The 20909-nt window shown below is 43.8% G+C and overlaps 1 protein-coding gene across 7 annotated transcripts in view; it reads right to left on the reverse strand.

Annotated features, from left to right (window-relative positions):
* The window catches only part of DRC7 (dynein regulatory complex subunit 7), a 179393-nt gene that overhangs the window by 32219 nt on the left and 126265 nt on the right, over positions 1 to 20909 (reverse strand). For all 7 annotated transcript variants that reach the window (XM_033943631.1, XM_033943627.1, XM_033943628.1 and 4 more), the window contains 3 exons: positions 12758 to 12970; positions 7378 to 7488; positions 533 to 643 (listed from right to left, as the gene is read on the reverse strand). In XM_033943631.1, the coding sequence (XP_033799522.1) occupies positions 533 to 643; positions 7378 to 7488; positions 12758 to 12970 (435 nt within the window). The remainder of the gene's footprint in view (positions 1 to 532; positions 644 to 7377; positions 7489 to 12757; positions 12971 to 20909) is intronic.

Consider the following 20909-nt stretch of genomic DNA (forward strand, 5'->3'; position numbering starts at 1 on the left):
TATGTATTTTTAAAAAATTAATTATACACCACTACAATCTTGTTATATAGCCAAGTGGTAAAACATATTTAATAAACTGTAACTGTAGATTCAGTAAATGGTGCTGAAAAATGGCACCCAAAAAAATCTATGCGGAGCACTGTTCTACAAATGGTGTTCCAAGTTGCATGCAGTTTATAGAACAGCACTTAAAGCCAAATTCCACACCAAACTTTGGATGCAGCGGTTTACACCAACTGAAACCTGGTATAAATCCTGGCATGTAAGTTAGGCAAGGATCCCCGGTATTCAGTAATATTAAGTGCATCCCACCCGTGTCTATTCCATGGCCATGCCGCCTTTTGAGTTGCACACTGATCTTTATAGAATAGTGTGTATCAAGGTCTGCGTGCATATCAGATTGTTGCCAATTAATTCTAATAATTGTTAGCACCCAATTTCTGACATTAATTGTTAACCATTTTAGTTGTATATGCATCTCAAGATAGCAATTTTGTACGCTATTTATAGAATTGGGGGGTGTCTTCCTTACCATTTCTTCTCGCTGCTTCTTGCTCTTCTCATTTCTTTCTGTGTCATAGATGGAGATGATGAGCTCATTGGCTTCCTCCTCTTCAGCCCGGCGTCTCAGAATTTCCAGCACCTTCCAAACAAAAGAAGTTGTGAAGTTTCTTCTCAAGTAATAAGGGAAGATTAAGTACTTACCTTAATAATCTTCTTTCTAGTAAATAGGCACATCATTCTTTAACCTGTGAATAGTGTCCCTCTGATTGTGAGATCTGCTGTAGAGAGCCTCATTTATATTTTTCTGCTCTGCCTTCCATCAATGTGGGCTGTCCTGTAACTCCACAGTTCGTACCAAAGCAAAAGGTCAGCCCTAAACCATCAACATCAGCAAGGTGAGCCTGCTGCCATCGACCTGCCTTGGAAGCCTTCATTCTGCAGCTGTCCCACCTACATAGTAACAGGAAGTTTGAAGGTTTCTGGGGCAGGCCAACGGCAGCAGGCTAACCTTGCTGATGCAGCTGGCCTACCCGTATATTGAAAATTTCAGCAGAGGAGGTAGGTGGGGGACAGCTATGGCTGGAGAGAGAGCCATGGATCCTTCTGGGGGAGGGTGGTTGGAGGGGGAGAGAGAGAGAGAGAAGCACCCACGGTAGGGTGGGGTTGGAGGGAGAGGGAGAGAAAAGCACCTGCAGGAGGTGTGGAGCGAGGGAGAGAGAGAAACACGTGTGGGGAGGGGGATTGGAGAGACAGAGAGCATTCAAAGGGTACAGAGGGTAGGAAGGGGAACTAAGGAAATAGATGAGGAAGGAGGGATGGGATAGGAGTGAGACTGGTGAGAGGCATGGGTAGGGACAGAGGCAGGACGGGGCCATATGTCCTCTTTTTTGACTTCCCAAATGTAACCCTAAGCCTGCAGTCCTGTGTATCCTTTAACACTACACCTCCTTCACTGCACCACTAGGGAATTCACCTTTGGTGGACTGAACAGCAAAATTAAACTCAGTGTCCACCAGGTAAAGTTTTGTCATGTCCTTAGCCACCTGAAAGGGCCCTTCCAGGACCTCACAATGGTCTGTGAGCATCTTAATAATGTCCAGATGGGAGGGAAATTATGTGGTCTGAGCCTTGGTGCTGCTCATGAATGAGCACTAAGCAGTAGAGACCTATAAAGGCTTTATAATTCTTAGAGAGACTCAGTAATAATCTCAAAAAGTGCTGACAGCTTGAACAGTCTGCGCACAGTCAGGTCCTGTCCAAGTTCCTACACTGCCACCTGGTTGGAACATGACTCTCCCAGACTCAACACCGAGTCTTATAATACTGAGGACCCTAACTGGGACAGTAAAGGCATAAATACTGAATTCACTTCATCCCAGTCCTCTTCTGATTGTACCCCTGCATTCTGCCGCAGGGAAAATGCATCCTTAGAGGAAATAACCACTGGCGCTACCACTGTCATGACCCCCTGAAGGGTCACTGTGACCATTGTAATTTAGGCACACTTTGTACATCATGCTTATAAATTCCGGAGCAAAACCCAGACCAGGATTCCCAGAAGGCTCTGGCAGGTGCTCCTGTGGTCCATGCTGGGATTTCATGGTAGATAGAGAATGGCATGGGGAAAAAAATTAGTCAAATATTCAACTCAAATCAGAACCCTACACGGAAATAGATACATCCTCTGCAACATTCATCATCCACACAACACAATATAGAACAGCAGGAAAAAGAAAAAAAGTAGTGATCTGTGAAGTGGAATGAGAGCCTGAGAAGCATGGTGGGTCTGGAAAGTATGAATGTGAAGCAGTGGAACCAATACCCCTGACGCAGCGAGACAAAGCAAAACGGAGGGTTCCCCGTTGGGTTTATTGGCTGCCAGGCCCAGGAGGAGAAGTTTTGGACTGAGAAGTGCCTGGATGTCAGTAGCAGCTAAATGGTTTTTCCTTTTTTGTCTGCCTCTTGTGCTATATCCTGGACCGTAGTGTTGCAGTTCTCACTTGCCCACAATATCACCATTTGGGGCAGTGTGCCCCGGCATGTTGTTTGATATCACTCTGCAGGCTATCACAGTGCTTTTTTCCTATATTTTTTGTTCATATACAGGAGTGTTGTTTTTGAAGAAGTGGAGTTTTTTACCAGATGAAGTAGAACTGAGGCTTTTTCTCCACTTCTTTTTTCTTTTTGTCTTTTTCCTGTTGTGTTGTGTGCATGATGAATGGGTGTGATTAGGGCCTTTTAGTGTTGCAGAGGGTGTATCTATTTCCGTGTAGGGTTCTGATTTGAGTTGAATATTTGAGTTAAACTGACCCTGGTCCCTAGGTGTAGTGATTAGTGAAAAAAATTAGTCCCCAATCCTGTCCTGTCCCCATGAGCTCAGTCCCTGTCCCATCCCCGTGAGCTCGGTCCCTGTCTCCATCATGTCCCCACAAACCATCTGCACAAGCCGCAAATAGTTTTATACTGAACTTATTTTATTAAAGTATAAAAAGAAACAATATTCTGTACAATTGTCATTTTATAAATCAAAGTTCTCGCTGTCAAACTAGATGAAGAGATGTTCAGCTGGCAGGGCTTTGTTTATAAATGTTTTATCAACACAACTAATATACTACTTTATCCTAAAGCGGAAAATAGAAATTTTTTTTCTTTCTTCGTTGTCTGGTTTCTGCTTTCCTCATCTTCTCGTCATTCTCTTCCTTCCATCCACTGTCTGCCTTCTCTCTGCCTCTTCCATATGACATCTACTCTGTTACTGTGCCTCTCCCTTCCATCTTTCCCTCCACCCCCCTCCCCACACCATTGGTCTGGCACCTATCTTTTTTCCTCCGCTCCCCCATAATCTGGCATCTCTGTCTTCTTCCCTTCCATCTTTCCTTCCGTCCCCCAGGTGGTTTTTAGCATCTCTCTCCTCCTTTCCTCCCTTCAGATCTGGTATCTGTCTCCCCAATGCAGCATGTGCCTTATTTTCTTTAGCCCCTCCTTCCATCCAGTATGTGCTCCCCATTCTCTCTCCTCCCCACATTCTTTCAGTCTCTGTTCCACTCTCTCCCCTTCCCACTTTCCTTCAGCATCTTCTCCCCTCTCTCCTACCCACTAACATGCAACATCTGCTCCTCCCTCCCTTTCCCCTCTCTCAACTTCCTTCCAGCATGTTCTCCTCTCTCTCCTAGCCATTTCCATGCAGCAACTGTTTCCTCCACTGTCTCCTAGCCATTTCTCTTCATCATGTGTTACTCTCATCCCTCCCCTTAAGCCCCCTTCGTGTGGTCCAGCAGCCCCTCCCTCCCGATCACCACGGTCCAGGCATATCCCTCCTCCCTTCCCCTTCGCTGACAATTCTTATCATTTTTGTCTCCGAGTTGCCTGAGCCTTTAATCAAGTTGCATGAGGCTGCCCTAAACTTCTCCTCTGATGCAACTTCCTGTTTTCGGTTGCATCAGAGGAGAAGTTTTAAGCAGTTGTGCGCGACTTGTTTAAAGGCTTAGGCAGCGCCTCGGAGACAAGGCCATTCACCACTCCATGGGGTGATGAATGGCCTTGTCCCTGTACCTGCGGTGACCATTTATTTTTTCTTTCCATTTCAGTGGGTTACCCGTGGGTAACAGCCACCGTTTCATTTTCTAACAGTAGACACTGAGCTGCACCTCACCAGGGATGCCATTTCACCCATTCCCAGTTCTAGCTGGGATATCTGACCTGGAACGCTATCCAAGATGGACCCAATACCTCCAGAGGGCCTAGAGGAGCCAGTGGCTCCTGCCCCACCCTCAAGTGCCGTGTGGAATGTGGAATAAGAACCATCCTCAGCTAGCCATCCAGTGCATATCTGACATGTATCCTTAGTATTCTGGCCTGAGAAGTCCATTTAGACCAATTTTGGGCCAAATTGAGGTGTTTTGAGTCAGATAGAAGCTTTTATTTTAAAATTAGGAAATCAAAGATGGCTGCTACGACTGCGATTTTATGCCAAAAACAGCCCGTGGGAGCTAAATAAGGGGTAATAAAAATCAGGGCCAGGATTTTACAGGTGGGGGACCCCTGTTCCTAGTCTCAGAAACCTCTAAAAATCACTTTTAACCCCCCCCCCCCCTATTTCTCTCAAAGGCTGTCACAGCCTTACTCCCAGTGCCATGCTGGCACTGGGTGCTGCAAAAGGACTGAAACTACAGCCAGAGAACTTCTGCTTCAGTCAATAAGGGATATCCACATAGCTTGCTTCTTCAGACCACCCTCAGTCCAACCGACCTGACTGAGACCTCAACCCTCAATGGAACTCCTGCACAATGGGGGCAAGAAATGCAGTCAGCACCCGATCTGGGTAAAAATCACACAGGGCCACTCAACCTGCACTCAAGCTATATGAGGCCAAAACCTGGAGCGAGTTTTACTTCCAAGGGAAAGGTCCCTGAGCTCCATACTGTTAATGTAGGTTGGCCAAGCAGGTGTCCTGTATTGTCTACGATGACACCTAGATCTTTTTCTTTGGCGCTACCAAGTAGGCTGCTTCTTGGCTACAGACTACTGCCCTATGAGTCTGTGTTCTCTGCAGCCAGAGATGTCCCTTAATTGGGAGCCTCTTATCTTATCTGGTGACACCAGGCTTCTCCAAATATATTATTTTGGTTCTCTGGCCTTTCACTGCTCCAAGCTACCACAAAGAGTCTGTTGGGGCATATGTGGTTGGATGAATTTTCCCTTGAGTCAGCCAAAGTATCAGTGAAACAAGGCTCCTTGTTGGGACAATAATGGATTCAAGTTGGATCTGTACTTGAGGTTCTCAAAGAGTGACGTGACTGGAACCAGCAATGAAAAGTAGCCTTTGAGGAGCCCGGCATCACCAGATAAGTTTATGTTTGTGCACATGGTGAGTCTTGTCTTTGAGATGTGTATTGCAGCAAGTAAGTGGAGGTTTTTTATGCGAATGATATTACATTAGGACAGCTTACTCTACTTATAGTAAGATGCTGTCGTGTTGGTCTGAGGTTTTTTTCTCCACTATCTTTTTTGACTGCATAGAGCAGGGGTGCCCAACGAGTCGATCGTGATCGACCAGTAGCTCAGGAAGGCAACTCGAGTCGATCGCACTCGTGTTGCTGTCCTGATCTACGGGCCGATCAGCCTTCCTCTCCAGTGTTCTCCCTAGGGCCTTTTAGCTGGGCGGTCCGCCCAGCTGTCATCTGCCGCTGCTGAACATTAAAAAAAAAAACCCAAAAAAAAAACCGGCTTGGAGATTTCAGCCCCTAGCGAACTTATGCTCCGGGCTCTAACGTGTGCGTGCCGGCTTCTCTTCTCTTCCCTCCGAAACCAGAAGTTATGTCCGGGGGGGGGGGGGGGGGGGGGGAGAAGGGAAGCCGACACGCACATGTTGAGAGCCCTGAAGCAAGCGTTCGCTACGAGCTAATGCGGGAGACAGGTTAGTGAAGCATTTGTTCTTCTTCCTGCCGGGTCCTGCCTACTTTCTGTTTCTGCAAAGGCAGGACCCGGCAGCATTTCCCCCAATAGGTTGATCACGATCTTGGGCTGATCAGCCTTCCTCTTCCCGACGGCAGAATTGACGTCGGGGAGAGGAATGCTGGTTGGCCGAAGCAGGGAGAGCTTGGGGCCTGTTGATTGGTGGGTGTTTGGGTCCTGGTCCCCGATGGTAATGGCAGTGGCACTGGCTTGGGGAGGGGCAGGGAGAAAGAAAGAAAAAGGGCAGGCAGGGATACAGAAGGAAAGAAGAGAAACAGAAAAAAATGAAAGGGAGGCAGAGAGAAAGAAAAGGGCAGGGAAGAGGAAGGAAAAAGTTGGGGGAAGGAATGAGGTCTGGAGGAGAAGAAGCATACAGCTAAAAGAAGGGAAGAAAGATTGTATGCACAGTCAGAAGAAGAAAGTGCAACCCAGAGGACTCATGAAAATCACCAGACAAGGGTAGGGAAAATGATTTTATTTTAAATTTAGTGATCAAAATGTGTCTGAATTTATATCTGCTGTCTATATTTTACACTAAGGTCCCATTTTACTAAACCGCAATAGAGGTTTTTAGCGCAGGGAGCCTATGAGTGTCGAGAGCAGCGCTGGGCATTCAGCGCAGCTCCCTGCGCTAAAATCTGCTATCGTGGTTTAGTAAAAAGGGAGGGGGTATATTTGTCTATTTTTGTATGGTTGTTACTGAGGTGATAGTGTTTAGAGTCATCTGCTGTGACCTCTTTGAAAAACCCTGGAATAGGAATGATGATTAACATTTTCTATGCATACAGTGTGCTTTGTGGTTTTTTTTAAATTTTATTGTTGGTAGATCATTTTGACTTGGTCATTTAAAAAGTAGCTCGCAAGCCCAAAAAGTGTGGGCACCCCTGGCATAGAGGGTAGTGGATGCCTGGAATGCGCTCCCGAGAGAGGAGGTGGAGAGTAAAACTGTGACTGAGTTCAAAGAAGCATGGGATGAACACAGAAGATTTAGAATCAGAAAATAAATATTAAATATTGAACTAGGCCAGTTACTGGGCAGACTTGCACGGTCTGTGTCTGTGGTATGGCCGTTTGGTGGAGGATGGGCAGGGGAGGGCTTCAATGGCTGGGAGGGTGTAGATGGGCTGGAGTAAGTCTTAACAGAGATTTCGGCAGTTGGAACCCAAGCACAGTACCGGGTAAAGCTTTGGATTCTTGCCCAGAAATAGCTAAGAAGAAAAAATTTAAATTGAATCAGGTTGGGCAGACTGGATGGACCATTCGGGTCTTTATCTGCCGTCATCTACTATGTTACTATGATGAGCGACCTTCCAATGGACATACAAGAAAACATTTACTTAGCTTTTTAATGTTAATGAACATTAACTGCCATGCTATGAACTTTACCAACTCCACTGTGCCCCATTGCATTCCACTTACCTCTGCCTCAGATCCCCGCACCCGATCTATGGCACGCTGCTCTGCCTGTAACAGCTCCTTCAGCATCTCATACACAAAGAGCTGCTTCTTAAACTTTGGCACTGGCTCCACCTGATTACAGAACAGGAACAAAGTGATGTGTTCAATTACATTTTACACTGAAAAGAAAGGGATAAATATTATCTCAGACCCCAATAAAACTAGCAAGGGTATTGTAGAGCTTTTCTACCACAGTATCTTCCCAAAACAGGAGTTTTATTCTTTTTAAGAATCAAATTTTAGAATTAGAAAACAACTACAAAAATTGAAAAACAAAACAAAAACCTGCAGATATAGGCAGCTTATCTTCAGCCAGCAGTGGCAGTGATTTTTTTGGCTGCTGCTGGTTTTATTCCTAGTATTCAATATCAGATTATGTCTAGGCACATGCACTGAATATCCAGGCATAGGTGGTCAGCTAATACTTGTGTAATTAAGTCCAATGTTCAGCACTTGATCACATAGAGTGAACCACAAAGGACAGCATTTTATAAAGCCCAATTTATGCAGTTATCTTATGTGGTTAAGGGCTGAATATTGACACTTAGCAGCATGTGCCAACTCTACCCCTGGACCCACCTACAAATTAACTAGTTTTGGCTTAGGCTCTATCTACAGATGTTCAGCAGCATTAGTCATTTAAATATTACATGGTGCTCTTTTCCTTTCTATGACAAATTTAACTGTTAACGAAGCTGAACTGTGTTTCTTCATTGCTAAACATGCAGTTTTTGAGTTTTGCTACAGTGGTTTGGAATATACTTTTGGAAATCGAGGGCATTTAGGTAATCAATAACAGGCCAACAGCATGTGCATTTTTTACTTTTTTCAAAATGTATTTTTAGAAACAGAAAGAGAATGGTATAGAACAGGGAAAAAAAAATAAAAAAACCTTTATGTTGCACTATATCCAATACTCGATGCACAAGTGTTGAAGGGTAACAATTACAGGAAACTATAACAAATGTTATTAAAAGTAATATTTACAGAGACAACATGATTTATGGAGCACGTTACCAATGGATCCAAGGTTAGCGTTGCCCCCCCCCCCCCTTTGGAGTTCTTATTCACCATCTCTCTTCTAATAATTCCTAGAATCTTGTTTGCTTTTTTGGCCACTGGTACATATTGGATGGAAGGTTTCAGTGTATTGTCTACGATGAAACCTAGATCTATTTCTTGTGCACTGACCCTTAAGGTGGATCCTAGCAACTCATAATTATGATTTGGGTTATTCTTCCCAATGTGTATTTGTCCACATTAAATATCATTTGCAATTTTTCACAGTCTGCATGTGTTTTAACAAATTTGAACAGTTTAGTGTCATCTGCAAATTTAATCAACTCCCTCATTGTTCCCATTTCCAGATCATTTATAAATAAGTTAAATAGCACCAGTACCAGTACAGGTCCCTTTGGCAATCCACTATCCTCCATTAAGGAAAATGGCCATTTAACACTACCCTCTGTTTTCTATCTGATAACCAATTCCTAATCCACAACTGAACATTGCTTTATCCACGTTTATTCACACCTTCAAAGAAGTCAAGCAAATTGGTAAATCAAGAATTCCCTTGGCTGAACCCATGCTGACTCATAGAAACATAGAAAGGTGACGGCAGAAAAGGGCTACAGCCCATCAAGTCTGCCACTCTACTGACCCCACCCCATTAAGTCTGAGTGCTGCTCGACCCACGTAGGGATCCCACGTGGATGTCCCATTTATTCTTAAAGTCGAGCACGCTTGTGGCCTTGATTACCTGCACCGGAAGTTTGTTCCAGTGATCTACCACTCTTTCTGTGAAGAAATACTTCCTGATGTCACCACTAAATTTCCCTCCTCTGAGTTTGAGCGGGTGCCCCCTTGTAACTGAGGGTCCCTTGGGAAGGAATATATCGTTTTCCACCTCGACACGACCTGTGACGTACTTAAAAGTCTCAATCATGTCACCCCTTTCCCTGCGCTCCTCTAGAGAGTAGAGCTGCAATTTGCCCAGTCTTTCCTCGTATGAGAGACCCTTAAGTCCAGAGACCTTCCTAGTGGCCATTCGCTGGACCGACTCAGCTCGAAGCACATCTTTACGGTAATGTGGCCTCCAGAATTGCACACAGTACTCCAGATGAAGTCTCACCATGGTTCTATACAGTGGCATTATGACTTCAGGTTTGCGGCTGACGAAGCTTCTATTGATACATCCCATCATTTGCCTTGCCTTGGATGAGGCCTTCTCCACTTGTTTTGGCAGCCTTCATGTCTGCACTGATGATCACTCCCAAGTCCCGTTCTTCTGAAGTCCTAGCTAGTGTTTCTCCATTCAAGGTGTATGTTCTGCATGGATTTCTGCTGCCGAGATGCATGACCTTACACTTCTTAGCGTTGAAGCCCAGCTGCCATGTCGTGGACCAGTTTTCCAACTTGATCAGATCCTGCGTCATACCATCCGTGGGATTGCTTCCACCCACTATATTACACAGTTTGGCGTCGTCGTCGAACAGCACTACTTTACCCTGAAGCCCTCTGAAGCCCTCTGTCCCATTAAATCATGTTTGTCTAGTGTTCCACAATTTTATTTTTTATAACTGTTTCCACTATTTTGCCTGGCACTGAAGACAGGCTCACTGATCCCGATAGCTCCTCAGTGGCCCAGACAACCTTTGTTCTCCCTTCTACTTCAACTGACTATCAAGGACCCGATTCCATTACAGATCTTTCCATTTCTACTCACACAGAGTTACGAATCCATGTGACATCCCAATCTGCAATCTCTACACTTGACAGCTTGGTACCTTTCGGTGTAACTTCAACAGATTTTCATCTCTCTGATTCTGTTCAAACCATTATTGCTGCATTCAGAAAACCATCAACCCAGCAATTCTAGCAACAGAAGTGGACATGTTTTACCTCCTGGTGTTCTCTTCATCACCAAGAACCTTCATCATCTTCACTTCCTTCAGTTCTGGATTACCTTCTCCATCTTTCCACTTCTGGCCTCAAATCCACGTCGGTCAAAGTCCACCTAAGTGCTATTAGTGCTTTCCATACTTCTGTTGATAATAAACCTCTAGCAACTCATCCTTTGGTTTCTAGGTTTATGAAATAACTTTTTAACTCCAAATCTCCACTGAAACCACCTCCTGTTGTCTGGGATCTTAATGTAGTTCTTGCCAAGTTAATGAAGCCTCCATTGGAGCCACTAGTGTCTACTCATCTCAAGTTCCTTACTTGGAAAGTGGTTTTCTTGATTGCTGTCACTTCTGTTCGTTGAGTAAGTGAACTTCAAGCATTGGTTTCTGACTCACCATATAGTTTTTCACCAAGGCAAGGTGATTCTTCGCACTCATCCTAAATTCCTTCCAAAAGTTGTCAAGGAATTTCATTTGAATCAATCCATTGTGCTTCTAGTCTTATTTCCAAAGCCTCATTGTCATCCTGGAGAAGCAGCTCTTCATACATTGGACTGTAAGCGTGTCTTGACGTATTATCTACAAAGAACTAAGTCACACAGGACTTCATCTCAACTGTTCATCTCCTTTGATCCCAACAAACTAGGCCGTCCTGTTACCAAGAGAATTATTTCTACATGGTTGGTGGCCTGTATTTCCTTCTGCTATGCTCAGGCTGGGTTGCACCTCGAGGGACATGTTACGGCACTCAAAGTTTGAGCGACGGCAGCCTCAGTGGCTTTTTTACGATCCATTCCCATTGATGAAATTTGCAAGGCAGCCACTTGGTCCTCAATTCACACATTCACATCTCACTACTGTCTAGTGACAGTATTATTTATTTTTTTCTTAATGGCCAACTCTCCCTCCATCCCATTATATTCAGCTAGGGAGTCCCACATGTTAGAACATGCTGCCTACATGTCCTAGAATAAAGCACAGTTACTTACCTAGCAGGTGTTCTCCAGAGACAGCAGACAGATATTCTCACATCCCACCCACTTCCCCTGGTTGGCTTCTTAGCTTGCTTACAGAACTGAGGTACCATGAGCCGTTGTCAGGCAGGAAAGCACTCATGCATGCACAGTGAACGCAGTCTTAAAGCTTATGAATTCTTAAAGTGCCGGTGCACTTTTCACTGTCCGTATTGGGCTCCATGGATGATGTCACCCATATGTGAGAATATCTGCCTGCTGTCTCCAGATAACACCTGTTAGGGTAAGTAACTGTTTTTCGCGGTCTGAATATTAGTCTCCTGCTGTTTATTTGTTTTCTCTTCTATGAATCTACTGGCTTTCAGAAGAGTGTTGCAAGGAAAGTTTATGGTTTTGTTTTTGGTCTGCGCTCCTCATTGTAGTCCATTCAAAATTAGTTTGGTTCCTATGATGCCTCCAGGCTTTCTATCCTTTGGGTTGGGCTTTATTCAGTTTATATTTTGGAGTCCTACCTTATTTGGGAATTTATTTGCTACATCCCATAAATTCTGGGCTAATCTAAAATGGATGCCAAGGAAGGAGAAATTATGTCCTACCTGATAAATTTTCTTTCTTTTATTCCTACCAGGCTAGTCCTGAAGCCTCCCTAGTTGAATATTAATGAACATACTTCCATCTAAATTGTTCTCCTGTGGTTTTATTATATCTCAGTTCCAAGTGCTTCTATTTTACAATTCCTCTAACTTATCTCATTGAATTTTACAACAGCTCCTGACCCAGCTGAAGAACTGTGTCAGTAGGGTACAACAGTAAAGTAAAGTAATGAATAAATTCAACATTTGACTAGAACATAAAAATTCTAAGACTGCACAGGGCCCTTAAGGATTGAATCACACAGAACTACTTTGTTTCTCTGTTTTCATCCACGGGTGAGCAGATATAACTTACAGGTTCTGGACTGGTCTTGTAGAACTAATTTCTTCTTTGTTAACTCTTATTTCTACATATGGAAGTAGATTATACAGGAATCACAATTTTTTTCTAGAGATCTTATCCAACATACCCTGGTCCATCTCTGATTCTCATTATATTATTTCTCTGCAGCTCATGTCTCACCATGATTGTTTGTTATTTATTTTTATGCCATTCTCTCACCATATCCTAGATCACCAACAGGAAACTTTCAATCAGGAATCAGAGACTTAGTTTTTCTTTTTTTTTCCTTCAAGAGATTCCTTTGTCCCAATCAAAACCCTATTCTCAGTAAGCGAGCTTGTATGGTAATTTCTAATTTTTTTTGTGATATATACAGAAGACTTCCAGTGTAGCACTGAGCCATTACCACACCATTGTCTGTAATCCCTCAGGCTACAGTGGCCTCATGTTATGGAGTATTCATATATGCTTACAAAAGGTTTAATTAAATGGTCTCTTGCACCCAGCATTCAAAACCTTTCCCATTACCAAGTATATAATACTCATGTCAGGTGTCAGCATGAGTGGTGTCCCCTTCTCTGTGCTGGGAGGCTTTAGGAACTCCCACTTGGATGCTATAATGCGATCATCTTCACGGTGATAAATCAGCTGGATTCGTTCATCCAAGATCAGAAAGTTTCGTTCTGCAACATCGTCGTAAACTGGCTTTGCCCGGTTCCTGTGGTAACGCTCTGTGATTTTCTAGCAGAAGAAAGAGACAAAATGGAAGTGAAGTCTGATTTTGGCAATGGAATTTCTTTGCCTAGCTAAGTTTAAACACCTAACTTAAAATTAACATAGACGTTATGAAGTTGGTGCCGCGTATGTATAGTCTTGCATTGTACATCAATGAATTACTCCATTTTCAAAAAAGTTTTAAAGCTGTTAAGAAATCTGAATTCCAAAGACCCATTACATATTTGCAAGTACTTAATTTGTTATACAAGCATATGCAATGTGAAAAGTCATCTATCATTTTCTAAATATATTTTAAATTTTTTTTTTTTTTTTACTAATACTTAGATGTAAGCAGCTGCCAAGCAGTGAGGTAGGGGCTATCTAATCTTTTTTCCACAGAGTGTCACATATTTGATTACCTCCCAATTAGTGAGAGGTTGTATGTGTACATTCAGTACAAAGATCTCTTAGCACTCAGGCAATGAGTGATTCCTGGAGACTAGAATAGCAGACTTGTAGGAGTTGAAGCAGACAGAGAGGAACATTTGACTTTTGATTAGATTGTAAGCTCTATTGAGCAAGGATTATCTCATGCCTGGCAGCGCTATAGAAATGATATAGAGGAGAATGTCAGCAACATAGTAGAGAGATCCCACTTCTCTACTATGCCTTGTCAATGTGATTCCGTGAAGAAGAAAGGTCACCCAAAAAAAGAGCCTCATCTTAAGGTGTCAGAAAATGATTCTATAGCTAGAAATTACCCTCAGTGATTAATATCACTGGCATCGAGGATAGGAGAAAAGGTTAGGACAGCTGTTGTAGTTGGTAATTCTATCATTAGGCATGTAGATAGCTGGGAAGCTGGTGAACATGAAGAAGGACACGGTACTACTCGAAAGGGTCCAGAGAAGAGTGACTAAAATGGTTAAGGGCTGGAGGAGTTGTTGTACAGTGAGAGATTAGAGAAACTGGGCCTCTTTTCCCTTGAAAAGAGGAGACTGAGAAGGGACATGATTGAAACGTTCAAGATAATGAAGGGAATAGACTTAGTAGATAAAGACAGGTTGTTCACCCTTTCCAAGCTAGGGAGAATGAGAGGGCACTCTCTAAAGTTAAAAGGGGATAGATGCCGTACAAACGTAAGGAAGTTCTTTTTCACCCAGAGAGTGGTGGAAAACTGGAACGCTCTTTCGGAGGCTGTCATAGGGGAAAACACCCTCCAGGGATTCAAGACAAAATTAGACAAATTCCTGCTAGACCAGAACATATGCAGGTAAGGCTAGACTCAGTTAGGGCTCAGGTCCTTGACTTAGGGGTCTCCATGGGAGCAGACTGCTGGGCACGATGGACCACTGGTCTAATACAGCAGCGGCAATTTTTATGTTCTTATGTATGCCTAGTGTGAAGGTAGTAAATCTCACATGTTACCTAGATAAGATTTTAGGCAGCACTCTAAACAGGCTGCTTGGCCTTATCCGTCAGGGATTTCAGTAACGCGGCAGAGTGAAATCCCTGACGGATAAGTCCAAGCAGCCTATTTAGAGTGCTGCCAGCCCGACGCTGTTTTGGTTGAAGGTAGGGCTCGCTCATGATCGGCGGGGAGGGAAGGAAGGAGGGTCATCAGGGGTTCAGCTGCACGGTGGAGGCGGGGGGTGCTCAAGGGTTCTGCTGCACAAGGGATGGGAGGGAAGGATGGATAGAGGCTGGGCAAGGGTTATGCTGTATAAGGGATGGGAGGGAAGGACAGAAGCTGGGGAAGGGTTATGCTGCATGAGGAATGGGAGTGAGGGAAGGATGGAAGCTGGGCAAGGCTGCACAAGGGATGGGAGGGAGGGAAGGATAGAAGCTGAGCAAACGTCTGCACAGGGGGATGGGAGGGAGGGGAGGAAAAATGCTGCACATGTGGGGGAGAGAAAGGAAAGAGGAAGAATTGGGGTGAAGGAGAGGGAGGGAGAGATGATCATGTGCATATCCTGAAAATAAGACCTAATGCCTTTTTTGGGCCCCAAATGAATATAAGACACTGTTTTATTTTTGGGGAAACATGGTAATAACATTTCTGAGACCTTGGTGGATGGAGATAACCAACGGGATACTGTCATACCAGAATATATATTACATCACAGTGATTAACACTATTCCCCTCTTTTACAAAGCCACACTAGCGGCTGCTCCGTAGCATAAGCCCTTTAAATTTTTATGGGCTTCGGGGCAGTTACTGCTACGGCAACCGCTAGCATGGCTTTGTAAAAGGGGGGGGGAGGGTATATTTTAAAGAGGGCCTTGAAATCAAATAGAATAAAAGTTCTGCAGGAAAAAATATATACCTCAGAATCTTTATGGATAGAAATTCCAAATTCCACGCATTAAGAGGAAAAGAACAGTACGAGAAGTTCTGTACAGTATATAACATAAGTCATTTCTATACCACAAAACCAGTAAATATTACTGTCCACCTAGCCAGAATGAAGAGTTACTGAAATATTAGCAAAGCTTAACAAATTAGGTAACACAATAATAATGAGTGATTTCAATTACCTCAGTGCCAACTGGATAAATCTAATGTCAGAGCACACAAGGGAGGTAAAGTTCCTAGATATAATAAATGAAAGTTTCATGGAGCAGCCGATTCACTAATTTGGTGCAAGAGGTAACAGTGCTGGGGCCACTTAGCATCAGTGATTATAACATGATCCAATTTGATTTAGGGCTCCTTTTACTAAGCTGCGTTAGCGTTTTTAACACATGCAGCATTTTAGCTAGAATTAATGGCAGCTCAATGCTGGCGTTAGCGTCTAGCATGCATGGCAATTTAGTGCGCGCTATTCCGCATGTTAATGCCCTAACGCATCTTAGTAAAAGGAGCCCTTAATAACTGGAATAAGCAAGCATAGAAAATCCACTATGTTATCTGCCTTCATTTTTCTATGCTTCTCTATTAGCATTTAATTGTCAAAAAATAAAATAGACTATAATAAAATGTGGCAAACAGTAAAGAAAAGAAAGAGAAGCAGCTACAAAGGAGGAACGTTTAGATCAGGTGTGGGCATTGTTCAAAAATACCATCCTGGAAAGCCAGACCAGTATTCCACGTATTAAAAAAAGTTGAAAGGTCACACTATAAAAAGTAAAGGTGAAGATGCTATTAGAGATAACATGTCAGAAAATGGAAGAATGGTTCAAATGAATATAACAGGAAACAGCATATGGAACGGCAAGTCATATTCAAAGCACTGACAAGGAAGATAAAGAGAGTCAGAAATCAGAGGAACCAAAACAAATTTCTGTAAATGTGGAAGCTCTAATAGAGCAAACTGACAAACTAAAGAGTATCAAATCGCCTGGATTGGATGGTATACACCCTTGAGTATTGATAGAATTTTAAAAATATGAAATTGCAGATCCATATTAGTAATTTATAACTTATCTTTAAAAATCAAGAATGGTACCTAAGACTAGGGGGTGGGGGTCAAACATAATGCCAGTTTTCCAAAAGGGTTTCAGAGGAGAAGAGTGTGGCCTAGTAGTTAGAGCTACAACCTCAGCACCCTGAAGTAGTGGGTTCAAACCCTGCACTACTACTAATTTTTTTTTTTTTAATCTCGATGTATTTTTTAAATACCTAATGTTCTTTCCCAACTGTCCAGTCAGTTTTACAGGTCCTGTTACACCCCTACTATAGCAAATCTTAATTATCTGTATGTGGATTTTATTTTATTACATGTTTTTATTCATTTATGATTATAAACCATCTAGATAATTATTGATAGACGGTATATCAAATGGGAAATTTGAAAATGTAATCCTCCACTGCCCTAGGTATATTAAATAGATTGTAAACTCATCAGGACAGATAGGGAAAATGCATGAAGTACCTGTATTTAAACTGCTTTGTTGTATAACTACAAAAAGGTGGCATGTAAGTTTCAATCCCTTGCCTGGGAATTTATAGATAAGTAAACCTGATAGGTATGGATTAATAGGACAAAGCAAACACAGATTTAGCCATAGGAATTTTTGCCTTACCAATCTGCTATATTTTTTTAAGGCATGAATAAAAATGAGCCAGTTGATGCTGAAGGCCATTTTCAATAGGACATCTAAGAAATCTGAATTTGAACATTTCCTGCAAGATGTCTAAAGTTGGAAGTGGAAAAATTGACATTTTTGAACGGGACATGCAAATAATTTTTTTTTTCAAAAATCACCTACTTGGACATTTTGACTGTCAAAAGTCTAAACCGCCAGGACATCTAACTTTATTCACCATTTTCAACCACAAATACGTCCAACTTAGAAACATCCAAATCTGCACCATTTAAATGTGGGAGGGGCCACCATTCTAATGGACTGGCCACATGGACATGCCAACAGAGCAGTTGGGTACCTTAGAGGGCACCGCTGTGAACTTTGCATAAAGAGTGCCATTCTCCTACCCACCACTCAAAGGTACTCAACGCAAGAAAATGTATGACAGCCTCCTAGCGACAAAAGCAGCGAAAATTGACCCCACCATCTCCAATCTGTTGACCACAACAACTGACTTTAAAGCGTTTCTTATTCTTACTTTTCTTACTTGTGTACTGAGTAGACCCAGGTCCCTGTGAATCCCCCCCAGGCTGACTGAGACATAAATGAGGAAACAACTGTGCCCACTGTTCGGACGAGAGTTGCACCTCCTCCCCAACCGAGGGCAATTCCGCTTCAAACCTAGCTCTTTCCTCCTCATCACTTGTCATGATCTCCCGGCTCCCTTTTCCCGAGCCCTGAAGATCATCACCCCACCTTAGCCTAGGATATTGGGTAGATTCTATATATTCCCCCACATCCTATTGGTTTCTGTCTTCTATATTGTCCACTTTCTGAGCTAAGGAGGCTACTCCCTTGGTGACCTCACTCAGTTCTCCCTTTTGCATGTTCTTAACTTGAAGCTGTAGGTTGGCTACATTGTCTCCTACTTCTGTCAATGACCTCTCAAGTTTCCCCAATAAAGTGTTATGGTGTTCTAGCTGGGTGTGGAGAGCTTGGTTTTGTTCTCCCCATTTCTCGGTTGTTACCCCACTATTTTTACTCTTCCCCTGAAGGTTTTCTATTTTGTTTAATTGGTGTTTTACTGTTTCCTGTTGGGTTTGTTCTCAGTGACCTGCTTCCCTATCTGTGATAGTTGGTCAGTGACCTGCATCATAGCATCTTTCAAAGTGGCATTATCCTGCTGACACTGATCCAGTATTTCCCGGGAGACTTCCTTAACTGCTGTTTCATGAGAGGCTGTAATGAGTCCTACTACTTGTTTCAATTCCTGCTTTATTATCTCCATATCCTATCTCAAGGTAGGACTTCCCCTTTCCTTCATTGTGGCTGCTTCATCCTCATGAGGAAGCGCCTCTGGGTTAGATCCTTGGGCCCCTACTTGATGATTCATGGGGTGCGATTTGTCAGATGACCCAAATCCTTTCCCCCCTCTCTCTGTAGTAGGGAACCTCGCCCAGCGCTCTAATCGGGGCTGCCAGATCCGTTCGCACAACATCTGTGCTATGCGATCCCCAGGCTTTACTACATAAGGGGTCTCCTCGTGGTTGACCAGTAGGACAGCCATATTTCCCCTAAAATCTGGGTCTATGACTCCTGCTGCTATATCTAAAGCCTTTGTTAAAGCCAGACCCGAACGAGAAGCAATCCTCAAATATGAACCAGGGGGACAAGAGACCTGTAAGTCAGTTAACACTAAAACTCTCCCTCTAGCAGGGATCTGCTGCTCGTGGGCTGCATATAAGTCATACCCTGCAGCCCCTTTATACGCTCGTGTAGGAGCAATAGCCCTATCAGATATTGCCGCCCATCTAATAGTGGGTTGCCATTTCCTCCGCTTGGGCCTAGGCCGCTGACTCCTGAGTTCCCAGGATTCCTGTCCTCGGGGTCCCCCTTAGACCTTGACCCCAATACCCAAGAATCTTTATGAGGAGTATTCTCTCTCTCCCTATTGGCTGGTTTAGCAGTAGCCTGAGTCATTAGAATCTGCATATCGGTCCAATCCCTGCCTAATATCAGAGCGTGAGGTAAATCGTCAATGATCGCCACTCTTAATGTGGTCCATTTGCCCTCTACCTTAAAGGACACTGGGACCATAGAATATTTTTTTACATCCCCATGAACACAGCGTATCATAGCTTCACCACCACCCTTACTGCCAAAGCAAAGCCCCCTTATTTGTTGCCACAGCTTACGGTCCATCACACTCTGTTCTGCCCCAGTATCTATAAGGGCGGTCACCGGCCTATCCCCAATCCATACCTTCTGGAGATACTCTCCCTGAGCATTCTGCCTCACCCCGCTAGTTATGGTGAAGTCTCCTTTCTGCCTGCACTCCCACTGTCGATGTCCTTTTCCCCCACACATAAAATACCGAATCTCCGTGGCTGGTGTAAATTTCCTCTGGGTATTACCCCGGGCTCTGGGCAACTTATTCCCACTAGGGGTCATATCCCCAGGTGTGTGTGTCAGGGTGGGTGTGGATGGGTGTGCTCTAAAAGTAGGTCTCGTATCTACTACATTTTGGGCGTCCAAATATGCCTCCATCACTTGCAACAGTTGTCCCATTATTTGCATTTGCGCCTCCATTAGTCCCACAAAGTCTTTATGGTGGCGTTTCGCCGCCTCTTGGCTGGCTTGCCAAAGTTCTTTGTTGGACTCCCAGCCTCCGCGAAGATCCTCACTCCGGTGCTGGCGTTCTCCTGCCAAGACTGCAAGCAGCTGTGGATCCATCCTGCAGACCTGTGGACGTAATCAGAAGAAAACAACCTCCAAGTGTGGTATTTTATGGTTTCCCCAAATACCAATTACCGCCCTCACCAGTCCCCGCAGCCTAGCGTGCTTACCGCAGTACTGGTGAGTCTACGCAGGTGTGCTCATTAAGGGTGCACGGCCCTTTATTTACGATCATGTAATCCCTCTGGTCCCGGCTTCTCCGTCCGTCTGTGGGGTTGGTCTCCCTCCTAAGCCGCTCCACTCCGGATCCGCCGCTGTGAAGTCCACAAGGATTTCCTCCACTGGAACTAGGTTGAAGTATCCTCAGTATCAAGTTTCCATATAGTGGTCAAATACTTTCTCCAGCAAACAAACTTTTTGACTCTCAGTGCTCCTGAAAAGGTTTGCCAAAATCAAATGTCCAAAAAAAAAAAAAAAAAAAATCCAGCACTTCTGATACCACTTGTGAACACACTTATCCCTTGCTCTAACCAGCAGAGGGACTAAGTGTGTTGAGTTCTGGCCTGTCGGCGTGGCCTCCTCAGGTTGGAGGAAGGCGTTTCAGGGTAGAACAGACCTAGACGCCTGCCTAGTCTGCCAGGCCACACTGAGAGTAACTTATAAAGAGAAGACCACACAGGTAAGTCTTGTTACAAAAGAATGTTCTTGAGCTTTATTGAACCCGGGGGTCTGAATACCATCAGCCACCCGTATGTCATGGCAAAAGTATAAAATACAAAAATAACTTGCAGTTGTCAGAATGACTTGCTATAAATGCCACATACAATTCAATACCCTGGACTTTTCAGTTTAAATATAGTCCTCTTCACCAGGGAAAAAGGCAAATGAAAATTATCAAGAAAATAAAACTTTCAAACTTTGCACACCTTGTGACTACAGCCAGAGTAATCACAGTTTCAAAACCTAGCACTGAATTTCTTAAACGTTTCAGCTTACCTAGCTGAGACACGGACAGGCTTGCAGAGCAGGCTTCACAGCTCGTTATTATCAGCTGGGCTTCCTGGCCGAAGGAACACAGCAAGGCATTATATAAGCTGTGAACTATACTTGGGTTTTTCCCACGGAGCTTTCACACCCCTGCAGCTAAAGTTCTTTGAACAAACAAAGCTCTCTGGGCAGTCATACAGAGTAGCGGAGAGATTTTCCTGCCCTTCGCCTAATCTCTGTCAGCTGAGCTTGGGTTACGGGAGACAGCACA

This window comes from Geotrypetes seraphini, chromosome 4, assembly GCF_902459505.1.
Source record: "Geotrypetes seraphini chromosome 4, aGeoSer1.1, whole genome shotgun sequence".
Lineage (NCBI taxonomy): Eukaryota > Metazoa > Chordata > Amphibia > Gymnophiona > Dermophiidae > Geotrypetes > Geotrypetes seraphini.